Below are 17,603 nucleotides of genomic sequence, written 5' to 3' on the forward strand. Positions count from 1 at the left end.
GCAGTCTATTTACCATTTTACCATTTAATATGATGTAAGTGTGAACTCGTGAACAGGGTTTAGATTAAGCCTGGATTAGGCCTTAGTTCAATTAGGGTATTTCAGTAGCTTTTGTTGTCTTGAAACCGGGGTTTAAGTTTCACTTCTGACGCACATTTCTGTCATTTTTTTCTATTGCAGAATCAGAACCATGAATGCTGTAAATGCAGTGCCGCTGTTGATTCTGGTTTGGACTTTTACTGCTGTCTGTCAAGCTGATGGTAAGAGAACTTTACACTTTCCCCAAGAAAGAGTGTGTGAGAGTTTTGAGGAGGGACTAAATATAAGGTCAAATCTTATTAATAAATATACAACTTAAAAAATATTGTGCAAGTGTATCCAGCTCAGTCCAAGTGTTTATGGCTCTGAGTATTTCATCTTTACAATGATTCAAAATCATGACCAATTACACAATAGAGGGAAATCCATTACTACAGTCAGGGAGCAGAGCATTTTCCTGTAATTTATGTGTTTATACACTCCCTCTCTTTTATGTTCAATAATGTGTTCATACAGATAAACAGAAAATCACGTTTTCAGTCCAGACTACAGGATCTTGTGTTTCTCTGCACATGATTCACGAGTTCACACTTACATCAAATTAAATGGAGTAAAAGATTATGCGTATTTGGCGTGCTGTCCGGGGGAGGGCTCCAGGCTCGTAATTTTGGCCCGAACCCAGAGTATCCCCCCCCGTGATAGGATTGGTCTAGAGAACTAGACTGTATTGCGTTATGGATTGAGTTGACGTCTAATAGGTTTTTATTCAATCAAGTGAGGAGATGGGGTGGTGGAGGGATGCTAAGAAACTGTCAACGAAAGGAAGGTGAGTCAGCTGTATATAAACACTCCTCCTGTTGTTGATTGAATTGATTAGTTCAGTATGCTCCACTCGTGTTTAATTAGGTTTTAATTATCTGGGCATGCTCCACTTGGGTTTGATTAGATTTACATTATTTGGCGTGCTCCATTATTTAGAAAGGTTTAATTATCTGGACGTGCTCCTCCCGAAATTAGTTACTAAAACTTCACTTAAAGAAACAGTCCGGATGTTGCACGCAGAGACTGTGTGTGTATATTACTATTGAGTATGTAAAATCCATAATAAATAATAAAATATATGACCCTTCCATTAGCATAGATTAATTCAACATCTAATGAACAAAAACACACAATGCTGTGGTTTAATTTATGAATAGGTTCTCTAATGTAAGAGTCACTGTATGTTTATAATATGACTGATATAGACACAGACACAAGATGTCCAGATGTGTTCAAAACAGAGTTTCATGAGAGATTAAAAAACACCAGAAATCTTTATTATTGTTCAGTTGCTGTATTATATAATCTACATGTTATTTTTCAGATGTCATCAGTGTAATCTGTGAGGATTTGACTGGAACTGTGGGAGAAGAAGTAACTCTCACCTGCAACGTCTCTCTGTGCTCTACTTGCTGGATTACACTGTATAAGTTTCAATACCCTGAGAACAAAGACTCAGAAATCTGTAGACAAGAGTTTCCTCATGACCCCTGTGAACAGAGAAACAGCTTCACATGCAGATTCACTCCAACTACAGCAACGACAGAACAATTCAGATTCTTTGTGCAAACACAGCGTGGAGGAAAAACAACAGAATTCACTGTGAGCATAACAGGTACTGTATATAATACTGCTGATTATAATTCAATAAATTAAAAAATAAATTATATTTGATTATTTTATTGAGTTCAGGTTACTCATGGAACACAGAAAACTGCTTGTTAGTCTCTTGTAAGCATATATACAGTGTATATATATATATATATATATATATATATATATATATATATATATATATATATATATATATATATATATATATATATATAATTTTTTTTTTTTTTTTTTATAATAATCTGTGAATTAACTATTTAAAGTTTTTCAATCAGAGTGAGATGCTTTAGATTTGGTGTGTTAAAAGTTTGATCAGATTCTCAGCATCAGAAGTGTTTTATGAAGTTTGTGTAGAGAATCGTCTGTCTGATTTAATTTTAACAGTGTAAATGCTCTTTTCCAGAGACACCATCAACAACAGGAGAGGAGACTAGATTAATAAAAGGAAATGATACTGAATCAATAAAAGGAGAATTTAATACTGTGTTTGGGTTAGTTGCGGGCGGTTTCATCATCATCCTCATCTCATCATCACAATGACAATCATTTGCAAAAGGAAATCAAACTACCAACCCCAGTGGATTCCAGTGTGTCTGGGCCGCAGACATGACGAGGACAACAGCAACTGTCCAGAATCTGTGATCTAATATCACTGACTCAACAGGAAGAAAACATTGAGGTTTTTTGTACTTTTAATGTGAAGCTCAAAGACTCAAACTTTATAGGAACTCCATAAACTACAGGGAGTGCAGAATTATTAGGCACGTTGATTTTCTGATCATATTTTTTTTCCAGGCACATTTGACCAATTCCAAACCACAGTAATCCTAATAACTACTATTGATTTAGTATTTAATAATGTATAAGTGATATATAATTGTTCATGAAGGCTGGAAATGAAAATCTCCTTATATTCAGGTGTGCAGAATTATTAGGCATGTTTTCTTTTACAGATAAATTGAGCCAAAAAAGAGATTTAACTCAGACTGAAAAGTCAAAAAGTATTAAATGCCCATGAGAAGGATGCAATACTAATGCAATACTAGACATTGCAGTTAAGGCATGACCATTGGACAGTGAAATGCTCGTTGGGTCAGCAGGATCTGACAAAAACATGTGGCGGAGAAAAGACACCTGTTAACTGCAAAAGAATTAAGAATTAAGGTGAAGAATTAAGGGTGAAACCATCAGGAACCCTTTAGTCTCCAGCGCCACCATTTTCCAAAGCTGCAACCTACCTGGAGTCTCCAGAAGTGCAAGGTGTCAGGATCTCAGAGACTTCAGTTAGGTAAAGAATCCTAAAAAATGACCCCCACTAGATAAGAATCACAAGCTGAAGTGTTGTAAAATACATGAAGCCTGCTTTTTTTTAGGCTTTATAGGTTTTATAGGTTGAGAATGACTCTTGAAGGACCAGCACCACATCCTCTAGTACCACTGTTTGAAGAATTCATCTTCCAGAATCTGGCAGTACGTTTTGGGAGTTCATTTTAGTCCATCCTGAAGTCCGTTTTGCAGAGATGGACTAAAAATGAACTCCCAAAACGTACTGCCAGATTCTGGAAGATGAATTCTTCAAACAGTGGTACTAGAGGATGTGGTGCTGGTCCTTCAAGAGTCACTCTCAACCTATCTGTCCATAAAGCCTATAAAAAAACCTTCTTCATGTATTTTACAACACTTCAGCTTGTGATTCTTATCTAGTGGGGGTCATTTTTTAGGATTCTTTACCTAACTGAAGTCTCTGAGATCCTGACACCTTGCACTTCTGGAGACTCCAGGTAGGTTGCAGCTCTGGAAAATGGTGGCGCTGGAGACTAAAGGGTTCCTGATGGTTTCACCCTTAATTCTTCACCTTAATTCTTAATTCTTTTGCAGTTAACAGGTGTCTTTTCTTCACCACCTGTTTTTGTCAGATCCTGCTGACCCAACGAGCATTTCACTGTCCAATGGTCATGCCTTAACTGCAATGTCTAGTATTGCATTAGTATTGCATCCTTCTCATGGGCATTTAATACTTTTTGACTTTTCAGTCTGAGTTAAATCTCTTTTTTGGCTCAATTTATCTGTAAAAGAAAACATGCCTAATAATTCTGCACACCTGAATATAAGGTGATTTTCATTTCCAGCCTTCATGAACAATTATATATCACTTATACATTATTAAATACTAAATCAATAGTAGTTATTAGGATTACTGTGGTTTGGAATTGGTCAAATGTGCCTGGAAAAAAAATATGATCAGAAAATCAACGTGCCTAATAATTCTGCACTCCCTTGTATATCTGTACACACATTACTCTCTGCTAAACCTCAAACTACTGATCTATATCACTCTGAGTGTGGGTTTAAAACTCTGTTTCTGTTTTATATTGATTTCTTTGAAATATTGATATCTTTGATCTGTGTGCGCATGTGTGTGTGTGTGTGTGTGTAGCAACTGAGGCGAAATCAGACACATAATCGCCGGTTACTAGGTGTAACGGTACACGTATTCGTACCGAACCGTTTCGGTACAGGGCTTTCGGTTCGGTACGCGTGTGTACCGAATGGTTCCGAATGCAATCTTTAACAGTTAACAGTTTGCTTATTTTAAGCGCGGAACACACTTTAATCCGAGTTCCCACATGGACATATTAAGTATTCAGTCCATTTTATCACGTAATTCAAACGATAAATGCCGTTTTGACGCTCTTTAATGTGAAGACTGATCACTGTACCATAGGTGCATCAATTCAAGCGGCCGCATTCAGTGTTCACAGCTGTTAATTCACTAGAGAAATCAACTCTTTCACTAAATATATGCACAATATTAGCCTATATATATTTAATATATATATATATATATATATATATATATATATATATATATATATATATATATATATATATATATATATATATATATATATATATATATATATATATATATATATATATATATATATATATATATTCTACTTAACCTCTTAGTGATGTCTTGATTATTTAATGTATGTTTAGATATATCTGTCATGAAAATGACAGCCACTGTGTAGCCTTTAAATGATTAAATTTCATCAACGAATTGGAGAAAAAAACGAATTTTATAATTAGATTTAGGAGTTAATGCAAAAACTGCCTTATGTGAAGTTTACATGTTTGCACACAATGTGTTATTTGAGTGTTGATTATTAAATCTAAACATGAATATCAGCTGAATCTATGGCTCATAGTTTGGGCTCTGTTGTTAACCTTTAATATTATAATGTGCAAGTAAGGGCTCCCTGTATAGTTTACAGCATTATACTTAAGAAACTTTTAGTTATATTTTAATTAATTTAAGGTCAGACACAATTTTTTTCAGTAAACCATTGTTTAATAAAAAAATAAATAAAAAGCTATTTTTTAAAACTGCAGTACCGAAGTTGTACCGAATCGTGACTTCAAAACCGAGGTACGTACCGAACTGTCAGTTTTGTGTACCGTTAAACCCTTACCGGTTACATTTACTAATATGTTTCAAATGCTTGTGCTTAGTAACAGACTCTCCCCTAACACAACAGAGAAGGATCCTCAGTTACCCTGGAAACAAAACTGATAAGACGTTTTATGACCCAAAAGAATGCAGCCACATGGAAAGTCCACAGGGGAAAGACACAAAGCCTGTAAAACACACGCTTTTGCGTCAAGTTATAGACAAACCGTCTATAAATGAACCGGCACCCTAGGACCGAACTTACTATTTCATGTAATCTCAGATATGTTGTGTCTCCTGTCAAATGAATGCTCGCTTCACAACTTACACTTTCATGTGTCACGTCCTCATTGGAGGCAATATGTGTTTGTCGTATTAATTAGAGTATAAATGGGCACAGACCCTTTTGATTTTATGTTTGAAACAAAGAACCATAAAATATTTCCCGCTTTGAAATCCCAACAATCTCATTGGTCAAGTCTACCTCAGGAGGGTGCCCACATGGCAGGCCTCCACACACACCGAGCCACCAAAGGTGTTTGTGGAACAGGGAATCTGATGGCCTCACAAGACCAGGGAACAGAAGGCCCAGACTCTGCACGCCATGATCGTCACTGCAATACCATCGGACGGAACCATCAAACTTTCTCCTGCGATTTCACCTCGGACGGTCTTCTACAGCTCAGGCTAAATGCAAGTAAAGTACGAAACAGAAATCGCTGTGTAGTTAGTAAAACTGATTTGTTCAGACAAAGGAGTTTATCAAATACAGTTCTTCCAAAGGTTTAGACTTTTTGAAAAACCTCATCCATCTGTTCTGACTCTTTTCCCTCCATCCACTTCAACCTTACCTCTTGTCATGTATGTACTGTGTTATGTACTGTATGTTGCATGTTAGTTTTAGTCTTGTCCGCGCTTTAGTTAATACAAATTTGTGCACAATATATGTTGGTCCTGACTCCCTGCCTGCAAAAAAATTTCCTTTAATGATCGATCTTATGTGCTAGGCGTGTACATAAATTCAAAGAATTATTTATTTTTTCTGTGACCATGAAAAATATCCTTTTCTAAGAATTAATTAATAATCAGTACTGAACGTCCATAGGACAAACTGATTGATTGATTGTAATGTTAAAGTAGCTACATCAATGATTGATTGTAATGTTAAAGTAGCTACATCAAGTTAATCTATTTAACTGATTCTAATATTCATAATTAATCATAATGAATAATCATAATGAGTTATGAATAATTATTAATATTTCCCCTCAGAGCTAATTCGTTACGTGTGTGTGTGTGTGTGTGTGTGTGTGTGTGTGTGTGTGTGTGTGTGTGTGTGTGTGTGTGTGTGTGTGTGTGTGTGTGTGTGTGTTTGCGTGTGTGTGTGTGTGTGTGTGTGTGTGGCTTTAATAAAGTCAAGTCTGTGTGAACATTAAGAGGTGATGAAAAACCCAAACTGTTTGGTTGTGCTCTTTTTTCCTGATTTCCAATGTCAATTTTGTATTTGGTAAGTGGCATTATAGCTTATTTATGGAAACTTTTTTACCTGTAATATTTTTGTATCTGCAATTTTCTAATGCTGTGATTTTGTACAGGGTTATTTTACGTTGTTTAAAAAAAGATAAAGAAAATTGGGAATTAATAAATATGTGAGATGCTCTCTAAGAATATCTGGATACATTTTTTAACCGCATAGTGTACAGTATTTAAAGTAAACCAGTGAAACTAGTAAAGTGGGTGAAGGGTAGCCGCACAGAGATTATCTGAATTTATGCTAAATGCATGATTGTAAAGTAATTTCATCTCATTGTATATGTGTGTTGTGCAGGATACTCTTTGACCAGTTTATTTTTCAGTGGCTGATGCTGAACCTGATACAGTGAGGTAAAGATCATGAACGTAACCTGTTTAAGTCTTTTGTTTGGACTTCCTTTTAAACCAGTTAGGTGTCAGTCAGTGTGCCCGTGTGCCTCAGACAAATACTTGATTACTTGATACTTGACTCTGATTATTTTTAGCTCAGCCAAGCTACTATACTTGAACTGATTGCTTGTCCTGATGCCAGGAATTTGAGCCCATGGGGTGGATGGAAAAGTAAGGGCGAGACACTGCTACTGCATGACAAAACAATGATTCCAGTGATTATAAATGCATATTTATTACAGTGAAAGTTTCCCTAAAGCAACATGGGAAGCACCTGTCTTTGTTTTGACACATGGTTTAACGACTGCATGATGAGGTGATGCAATCTATTACAAACCTGTTTACCTTTGATGAGGCAGTGACAGGTTCTCTCATGGGGAGTTATTAAAAGTTCCTCCAAGAAATGTAATTACTTTAAATATCACTTTGTTGTTCAAAAGCAGCTTTACTAAACAATGTGCCTTAAAAAAATGGTTCAGGTAACCCAGCAAGCAATTTTGCGTTTAAAACGTCCAATATCCTTCAATAACCCTAACATTGGTTGTCAGTGAAAGCCCAAGAAAAGACCATATAATCACCTAGAACATGAACATGTCAAAGAAATGAAACCAAAACACCTTGTAATCACTGTTGACTTTGCCTACATGATGGGATTTCATACATCTCACAAGTTATTTTGGCATAAGCGACATGTAACCAAATTCAAGGTTATTTTGGCTAGAAGTGTACTCTGGACTATATCGGGTCTATAGTTAAAGCTGCAGTCCATAACTTTTTACCAAGTACAACCAGCCAGTGTTCAAATCTGCTTATCTTATCCCATTCACAACGGTACGCTTATAATAATGTGTTATAATTTGAGTGGCACTGGTGGATTTTAGCTGGAAATTCGAGCATGTCTTTGTGTCATTACGTCACGTCTGTATACATGAAGGAGTCCGGCTCGAATGTGAAGAAGCTGCAGGTGGCGGATCATTTATAGCCTTTTCTCACAGCAGCTGGAATTATTAAACTTATCATTTGATGGCGGATTGTAATCCAGAAAGATCCAAACGACAATCATCAGTGACAACTGGAGATTCACCCATAGTCAAAAGCAAAAGATTAGACTGTAGGGAAATGTAAATCTGCATTGTGCGGTGCTGCCTCTTCACGTGCTGCAATCCCGCCTCTCCGGGGGGCCTGTTCAGTGACGCCGTCACCACTGTTACCGACAGGTTCCTGGAGGCAAAGAAACAGGTGGCGGTGCTCAAGCAGTTCCTTCCCCGTTAGCCCCAGGTCTCGTTTGCTGCTGGGCTGAAGCAGCAGACGCCGAGTACAAGCTCCTCCCATAGGGCGCAGAAAAAAGTGAGTGTCGCCACTCGTACACCCCCTCAGAAAGGGTAGTCGGGAGCGCGGCGCTCACAGGCGCAGCCTTCTAAGCCCAGGGCTGATCTGAGGACAGTCATTGTGGCGAGGAAGGCTGCGTCTAAGAAGTCCTGACGCCTCTGGGCCCAGGACAGTGATCCGCTAACACGGTACCCGTGCGTCCGCGGTGCCCTCACGGGGTCAATCCGCCAACCCCTCCCAAGTGCCGGGGTGCGGAGGAGCCCCGCGGGTCATCCGAGGATGGCCCACACCCTCTTCGGAGGGAAACTATGCTGTCGAGTCAGTCGTTCCCTGCCGGTTCGCCGCTTCAGGGCGCTGCACTCACGGTGCAGAGTACATCAGAGGCCAGCCTCGAGAGGCTGGTACCCTTAGTAGATTTTGTGTCAGAGTGGGAGAATCTGCATCACATATCTCGTTGGGTCCTGCACTGTATAAAATTGGGGTACACTTTCCAGTTCAGATGCCGTCCCCCCAGCTTCAACAGGGTCCTCTCCACTGTGGTGGACCCCGAGCAGGCTCTGGTGATGACTCAGGAAGTACAGACTCTGCTGCAAAAGGGGACTATAGAGACAGGGAGTCAGGCTTTTACAGCCGGTACTTCATAGTGCCAAAGAAGGATGGAGGGCTGCGCCCCATTTTGGATCTTTGCGTTCTGAACCGAGCCGTGGCAAAACTCTAGTTCAGGATGCTAACACTCAAACAGATTGTGTCTCAGATCAGGTCCGAGGACTGGTTTGTCACGATAGATCTCAAAGATGCATATTTTCATATCTCCATCCTTCCGCAGCACAGGAAGTTCCTGAGGTTCGCTTTCAGGGGAGAAGCGTACCAATATCGGGTACTTCCTTTCGGTCTAGCTCTTTCACCCCGCACGTTCACGAAGTGTGTGGACGCTGCGCTGGTCCCCTTGCGTATGCAGGGGATCCACATTCTCAATTACATCGACGACTGGCTGATACTAGCGCAGTCAGCACGTCTCGCGGTTCAGCATCGAGATGTTGTTCTCGCGCATATGAGGAGGTTGGGGCTGAGGCTCAACTCCAAGAAGAGTGTTCTTTCTCCTGTGCAAAAGATCACTTATCTCTGTGTGAGTTGGGATTCGGTCTCTATGCAGGCCTGTCTGTCAGAGCCTCGCATAGGGTCGATCCTCTCAGCCGTGAAAGGGGTGAAGCTAGACCAGCCGCTCACTGTAAAACAGTTTCAGAGACTGTTAGGTCTGATGGCAGCCGCGTCCAACGTGATTCCTTCGGGCCTGCTGTTCATGAGGCCGTTACAGTGGTGGCTCAAGACCAGGGGCTTTTCCCCGAGGGGGAACCCCTTTCACGTAATCAAGGCAATGCGGCAGTGTCTCCGCACCGTGGTTATGTGGAAGGACCCTTGGTTCCTGACCCAAGGCCCATCCCTGGGGGCACCGTGTCAGCGCGCGCCTCTGACCACGGATGCCTCCCTGACGGGATGGTGGGCGCTCGGCCCAGGGTCTGTGGCAGGGACACCAGCGTTCGTGGCACATAAATTGCCTGGAAATGTTGGCGGTTTTTCAAGCCCTGAAACACTTCCTGCCACATCTCAGGGGCTATCATGTGCTTGTACGCACAGACAGCACATCGGTGGTCTCCTACATCAACCATCAGGGGGGTTTGAGGTACAACACAACAAAGCACAGAAACAGGATATGTAAGTTAATCGCGATTAGCATATGACTTTAATGCACTTATATCTTGATGTGACAGTAGAAAAAATATAAAGGGATTTACGTTAACGTTACCTTCTGCCGCCTGTTGTCCGCCATTGGTAACTTATGCTGCCTTCACGTGCTATCGGAATTATCGTAAATACGAGTTTCCTAGGTAAAAATTGCACATGAACGCCCTCTGATGTCGTGTTTACCACTGGGAAGTTCGGAAATAATTTTGATACCCCAATTCCCGAGATGGGCGTGTCATAAGCTTTAAACATGGTGGCGGGGAGAACTAGACTGCTGTGGCAGGTGTAGTTTTATTGTTTTTTTCCCCAAAACAGCTTGGTTGTCTTGTCTTGACATTAATGTATTACATATTTACATGTAAGAGTAATCATATGAAGCGTATTGTATGTTTGGTACACAGCGAAAATAGCCTGCATTTGACTGAAATTACAGAATCAGCAGAAAGCGGACTGGAATGTTTAGGTTTTCGGTGCATGGGAGGAAACTACATATGATGTTGGTTTTTAATAAGATTTTCCCAATAAATAGGCAAGAATAACCTGGTGTCCACCATGATTCCTGTTCACTCCAACAACAAAGCACTTGAATGCAACAAGCTCGTAATCACGACTTCTAAAGTGGGAATTAGGAAATTTCCAATAGCACGTGAAGGCAGCATTAGTCTGTTCGTATTCATGTTTTTTCGTTCTCAGTCGACATCCCACAATCAAAATTCGTCCAAAATAAGATTTTAACAGATGTAAAATGATCCATGCAATGCCATTAATGGACCGACGAAGCAGTCCTGTTGCAGATTAGAACTAGAAGCCGCGCCTCCAACGGCCACGGGTGAATATTCAAACTTGATCGGTAGAAGGCGTGCACAGTTGTCATTGGCCAGATTTGTGGATGACGTTCAGATTGACCAATCACGCTCAAAAGAACACAGAAAGACAGCAAATAACCTTGCAACTATAGAAAAAAAACTTGTTTTAAACTACAGTTATAAAATGTGTATATTTATTTTTATTTGCTGTTATATTTAATTAATTGGTCAAATAGTGTTTTGGGGTGTGGGCAGAGGTCTGAAAGTTTCAACCTGGAGAGCAGTGCAGATTTGTACTCTTTAAAAACAATTATTGTTTGATATTTAGTTTGCTATATAGTTTGTTATATTTGTATCCATAATTACAGTTTGAATGTAAAAATACACCTACACTGTAAAACAGAAAATTAAAGTAAAATATCTTAATTTAAATAAGGAAAAATCTGTAAACTAATAGTGTTTTCTCTAAAACTTTTAATGTAAATTTCTGTGAAGTTTTTGAACTTCATTTGACTTAAGATATTTTACTTTAATTTTAAGGTTTTTGTTTGGCAGCCATAGCTACCAGTCATTTGACCTTTTTTTTAAGTTTTTATTTTTACAGTGTAAATTTAAAACTAATAAGATTTACTTTAAAATTACAAAGAATAATGTTAAATTGTTAGTATGGACATAAACCTTTAATATAATGAGCTAAATATTTTATTACAGATTATTTCTGTCATTTTACACACATTTGTATGTAATTTATGAAAACAGAAAAAATACTGTATAAATAATACAGTGATTTTCATGTATAAAAAAATAGAATTACTCTAATTTGTCATTAATGATAAAATAATGGTCAAGTTCTTAATTTACAGACATTGTTTGTAATTTTACATGAATTTGTATGTAATTTATGAAAACAGAAAAAAAATACAGTGATGTTCCTGTATAAAAAATGAGAATTACTGTAATTTGTCATTAATGATATAATCCTTAAAATAACAGTCATTTTATTTACAGATATTGTTTGTAATTTTACATCGTTTTAAACATAATTCAAAATTACAAGGACATACTGTAAAAAACATAAAAAAAAAATGTTTTTTTTCTGTAAAATTAGGATTTTTTTTTTTTTTTTTTTACAGTGTAACCTTATTGGTTGCACCTCCATTGCGTCACCACATCTATTGTGAGTGGTGGATTTCAAACCTCAAAACGCCCCTTTTTTGCAGCATGTTAAAGTTAAGAATCTTGGAGTGACACTTTCTGTTAATAGTTGCAGAACTGAAAGATCTGCTTGTGTTTATGTGTTTCTTGAGCAAGTGAATGCTCCCTCTTTTTAATTCCATATTTTAATTTTGAGCATATCAGTTTTTGGTGTTTTTAAAACAAACTTTTTTATATTCCACATTTCATCTCCTTTTTATTTAATGTTATTATTGCCTGCAATTTGTAAAACTTTGCAATAATTGTTTGGGGATAGGATAATTAACCAAACATTTTAGACTTTGTTAATTCCATTAAATTCCTTTGTTTATTTCATTACATATTCAGATTTTATTGTGAATGTATATGTTCAGACAGGGTGTTTATTTTGTACTGTTTTTATAAAAAAATTATTGATTAAGAGACTCTTTTCATGCAGTGGTTTTAAGGCCCTGACACACCATTCTGATGGTTTGGCCCAGACCCAGGCAACATGAACCAACCCCACAGTCGGCTTTAGTCATTGCTAGTTCGGTTTAGTGTTTCAGGGCCTTAAGAATTTATTTTTCTGTACAAAAAGCTTGTTTGCTGTAGCCTACAGTAGACCAGAGATAATTCTCAATCCTGAAGTCCTCCCCTGCCACCCCTCCCTCTGGATCTTCATGCCCCGGTCAAAACCTTTCACTTTCACCCGATCAGCCCCCTGGTATACCGATGAACTACGAAAAATGAAGGCAGCTGGGCGTGCCATTGAGAGGAGATTCAAAACATTAGAAATAGTCCCGGAAACTCCAAACAGCTGTTCTCCACCATAAATCATACTCAAACCACGAACCCCCTCTCTTACAGAAACTACAGAAGAGCACTGTAATAAATTCCTGGACTTTTTCCAAAACAAAAATAGACTCGATTCACTCTACCTTTCCTGGATCCTCATCACTATTCACCCTGACTATCCACTCACAGCCTGCAATTTCAGAGCCCCTACATCGCTTTCCAGAAATCTCACAGCAAGAGGTTGAGAAGATAATCAAAAGGATGAAACCCACCACCTGTGCCCTCAACCCTTTTCCTACAGCTCTAGTGAAAGTAAACACCTTTGTCCTAAGTCCTCTGATTACCACTATAATAAACCACACCCTCCAGTCTGGCAATGTTCCATCTGCCCTAAAAACTGCCATAATCAGACCAGTTCTCAAAAAACCCACCCTTGACCCAGATATGCTTGCAAATTTCAGGCCCATTTCCAATCTCCCATTCCTCTCCAAAGTACTGGAAAAAGTTGTAGCTTCCCACCTCCAGGATCATCTCAAATACAACAATCTTTTCGAAAAATTTCAGTCTGGTTTCTGCTCTGCACACAGTACGGAAACAGCCCTGGTTAGAATCAGTTTGAGGGTTTTGTATTTATTTGTTTACAATGCTGAATGCTGCTGTTTAAATTGTTTTAACTTTAAACCTGTTGGTAGCATTAAGTACTGAAGTACTTAAAGGGTGGCAGTATTTTATTATCAACTGTTATTGTGGACTATATACTGGATAAGTATTTGTTCTCCATTTGAATGAAATGTTTCTAATAATAATAATAATAATAATAATAACTTTATTTTATATAGCGCCTTTAAAGGCAACTTCTCAAAGCGCTGTACATAAGAACATAAAATCACAACAGAATATGACAATATGTGAATATATATATATATATATACATATATATATATATATATATATATATATATATATATATATATATATATATATATATATATATATATATATATATATATATATATATATATACATATACATACACGCACACATACACATACATGTACATACACATACATACATAAACACACACACATATATATATGAAAAATAAATAGTACAAAAAGAAAATATAATACAACTAAAAACAACTTAAAATAAAATTACACAAACGCTTCCCTAAACAAGAATGTTTTTAAGCTGGATTTAAAAATGTGCAAGGAATTTGCATTTCGTAACTCTACAGGCAAGGAATTCCAGAGTTTAGGCGCAAGATTCGAAAAAGCCCTATCTCCCATAGATTTTAGGCGAGTTACAGGGACCGATAAAAGACCTGCATTGATGGATCTAAGATTTCGAACTGGGGTGTATGGTGTCAAAAGGTCAGTCAAATATTGTGGTGCCAAATTGTTTAGTGCTTTGTAGGTCAGAAGTAATACTTTAAAATCAATACGGAATTTAACTGGCAGCCAGTGCAGTGATTTAAGAATAGGTGTAATATGCTCTCTTACACTAGCTCCAGTTAAGATGCGTGCAGCGGAATTTTGTACCAACTGTAATTTGTTGAGATTTGTCTTTGAAATTCAAGCCAGCAAGGAGTTACAATAATCAATGCGCGAAAAGACAAATGTGTTAATTAGCTTTTCTGCCACAGTAAAAGTTAACATTGGGCGCAATCTGGCGATATTTCTGAGGTGAAAGAAAGATACTTTAATAGTGTTTCTAACCTGTAAGTCGAACGTTAGGTTGGGATCAAGTATCACCCCCAGATTTTTTAATTTGTCTTTAAACTGTACAATGGAGTCATCCACCTGTAAGGATGGCAGCTCCATTCTACGTAACTGATGTGGTGAACCAATCAGCATGACTTCGGTCTTATCACTGTTTAAGCAAAGAAAGTTCTCAGACATCCACTTCTTTACCTCAGAGATACTTTGAGACAGAGTTGAAATCTCAACATTTACATCAGATTTTGAGTGTACATATATCTGCGTATCATCAGCATAAAAATGAAAGTTAAGACCAAGCGACCTTAAAAGCTGACCTAGGGGAAATATATACAGACTAAAGAGTAATGGACCAAGTATTGATCCTTGAGGAACACCCGATTTCACAACCCCGACTTCAGATCTTGAACCCCCCAATACAACAAATTGTTTACGGTCGGAGAGATAAGACTTGAACCAATTCAAAGCAATCTCAGAGACACCAAAAACATGCTCAAGACGTGAGAGTAAAGTACAATGATCAATGGTGTTGAATGCCGCACTGAGATCAAGTAGAATCAATATAGATATATGACCAGAATCTGAGGCAATTAACAAATCATTTAAAACCCTTGCCAGTGCTGTTTCAGCACTGTGCAACTTACGGAAACCAGACTGAAGGGGCTCAAATAGTCTGTTAACAGTCATGTGAGCTCTTAATTGAGAAGCCACAACTTGTTCTAAGATTTTAGAAAGAAAAGGAAGGTTAGAGATGGGTCGAAAATGTGTAAGGTTCTCAAAATCAGCATTATTTGTCTTTGGTACTGGGGTAACAGCAGCAATTTTAAGTGCAGCTGGTACCACACCACTACTCAGAGAATCATTGACTATACTCAGTACAGCAGGACAGAGAGATTCAAAACATGACTTAAACAAACTAGTTGGTATGGGGTCAACAACAGAAGTGCTTGCTTTCATACTTGAGACAATGTTGCACAAAGACTGTGAGTCCAAAGTAGGAAAGTTGGAAAGTGGAACACCAGTAAATACATAACCATTTGATGCGTTGACTGATGGCACCTGTACAGTGACAATATGATTACGTATGTCCTCAATCTTGCTGTTGAAAAACTGTAAAAACCTGTTACATAGATGAGCTGAAGCGGGCACATCGAACATATTATTCCTATTTAGGAGATTGTTTATCGATAGAAAAAGTTGCTTTGGGTTGTTTTGCTGACTTGTAATCATTTGTGAGAAATAATCTGACCTAGCAGATACAATTTGTCCCTTATACTCAACCAGACTGTCTTTCCAGGCCTGGTGGTGGACAGTTAAGCCAGACATACGCCATCTGCGCTCAATTTTTCGGCAATGAGCCTTGTAGGATCGCAGTTCATCAGTAAACCACGGTGCATTTCGTACAAATGAGACAGATCGAGACTTTAAAGGAGCAAATCTGTCCAACCCAGTAGATAAAATCGAGTATAAGTCAGTTACTTTGTCATTCAACTCCTCAGATAGTAGACCACAATGAGATGAAGAATTTATATAATCAGAAAACTCGAGAGGCTCAATGGATCTCCATTTACGATAGCTTATAGTGCGTGGAAAGTTTTTGTTTGTAACAGGACAGTCAATATTGAAGAAGATCGCCCGATGGTCAGACAGACCTAACTCTGTGGTACATAGGTGAGAAACAAACGATCCATTTAAGATTACAAGATCTAAAATGTGGCCCTTATTGTGAGTGGGAGAATCCACAAGTTGATGTAGCTCGAAGCACTCCAATAAAGATGCAAAGTCTCTTGTGGTTGAACAGTCTATATTGTCCATGTGAATGTTAAAATCCCCCACAATCAGAACTCGCTCAAATTTAAGGACCAACACAGATAGCATATCAGCAAAATCTGTTATAAAATCCTTATTTCTCTTTGGAGGCCTGTAGATAGTTGCTATAACAGTAGATATCGGTGCACAAATACTCAGAACAAGACTTTCAAAAGACTGAAACTGAGGAACAGCCACCGGACACAGGTTTTGTGGATGTTTATACATCACAATGATGCCACCACCTCTGCCAGAGGATCGCGGGGAGTCACATAATCCGTAGCCGTTTGGGGTCAGCTCATTAAAAAGAAGACCATCTGATTCCTTATGCCAGGTTTCTGTTAAGCATATAATATCCAGGTTGTAGTCTGTAATTATATCTGCCAACAACGAAGCCTTGTTATTTATAGAACGAACGTTTATTAGCATCGATTTAAGCAGACTCGTAGAAGCCGGTGAGTCTGACGAGGTCTCATTTCGTTTTACTGCAATCAGATTATTAAAATTAACACCAGTAGGTCTCCATGGTATCTTTCGTGGTTTACGCAAAACTGTCGGACTAGTGACATAGTTTGTGGATGTCAAAAGGATGTTAGACCTACTTCGTGATGATCGATGAAGGTATCGCTTTGGTCGTAGTATTCCCGCTGCATCACAGCGCATACGCGAGTCATTCCCCAGCACACAGTTCCATTTAAGATTCAACAGCTGGCGTGCAGTGTACCTAAGGGCCATGCCAGTAGAATCCATGCCGATGAAATTCACGCCGACGACCGCTGTTCTGCTGTACACGTCCTCAGTCACTCCGTTAAGATAAACAATCCCAACAACGCCCAGAGATAAAAGCAGTAATCCAGCAGATAAACCACGATTCGACATCACCGCAGAGAGGGAAATGCAATCCAATTGTAACTTGTCGTTGCACATTAAAAAATGCAATTAGTTGCACTAAAAATAATCTAAAACAATAGTCCGGAGAACGGAGCGGCAGCCACAGCGCGCCAGCGTACCCCTTCAACCTTCTAGGTGGCTAATTGAGCTAAGTGCTTCCATTTATTTTATTATTAGTATTAGTATTGGTTCATAAAAATATCGAAAGCTTAAACAAAAGAAGAAGATTAAGTAGAATGGCACGCTTTTCCTTAGCGTCTT

At 38.5% G+C, this 17,603-nt stretch overlaps 1 protein-coding gene across 1 annotated transcript; it reads left to right on the top strand.

Moving 5' to 3' along the window:
• Positions 1-834: 834 nt before the first annotated feature.
• On the top strand, positions 835-2,346 carry LOC307144088 (uncharacterized protein). The gene is made up of 3 exons (XM_079846076.1): positions 835-865; positions 1,406-1,696; positions 2,099-2,346. The coding sequence occupies exons 1-3, from the start codon at positions 838-840 to the stop codon at positions 2,233-2,235; spliced, it is 456 nt and encodes a 151-aa protein (XP_079702202.1). The 5' UTR covers positions 835-837; the 3' UTR covers positions 2,236-2,346.
• Positions 2,347-17,603: the final 15,257 nt, after the last annotated feature.

The sequence above is a fragment of the Gobio gobio genome (assembly GCF_949357685.1).
Source record: "Gobio gobio genome assembly, chromosome: 20".
Taxonomy (NCBI): domain Eukaryota; kingdom Metazoa; phylum Chordata; class Actinopteri; order Cypriniformes; family Gobionidae; genus Gobio; species Gobio gobio.

Excerpts from the sequence above, each read along its gene's own strand:
- LOC307144088 (XM_079846076.1), top strand. The coding sequence starts at position 838 with ATGCTAAGAAACTGTCAACGAAAGGAAG. Across the intron at positions 866-1,405 it reads AAACTGTCAACGAAAGGAAG|ATGTCATCAGTGTAATCTGT; the intron begins GTGAGTCAGCTG and ends GTTATTTTTCAG. Across the intron at positions 1,697-2,098 it reads ATTCACTGTGAGCATAACAG|AGACACCATCAACAACAGGA; the intron begins GTACTGTATATA and ends GCTCTTTTCCAG.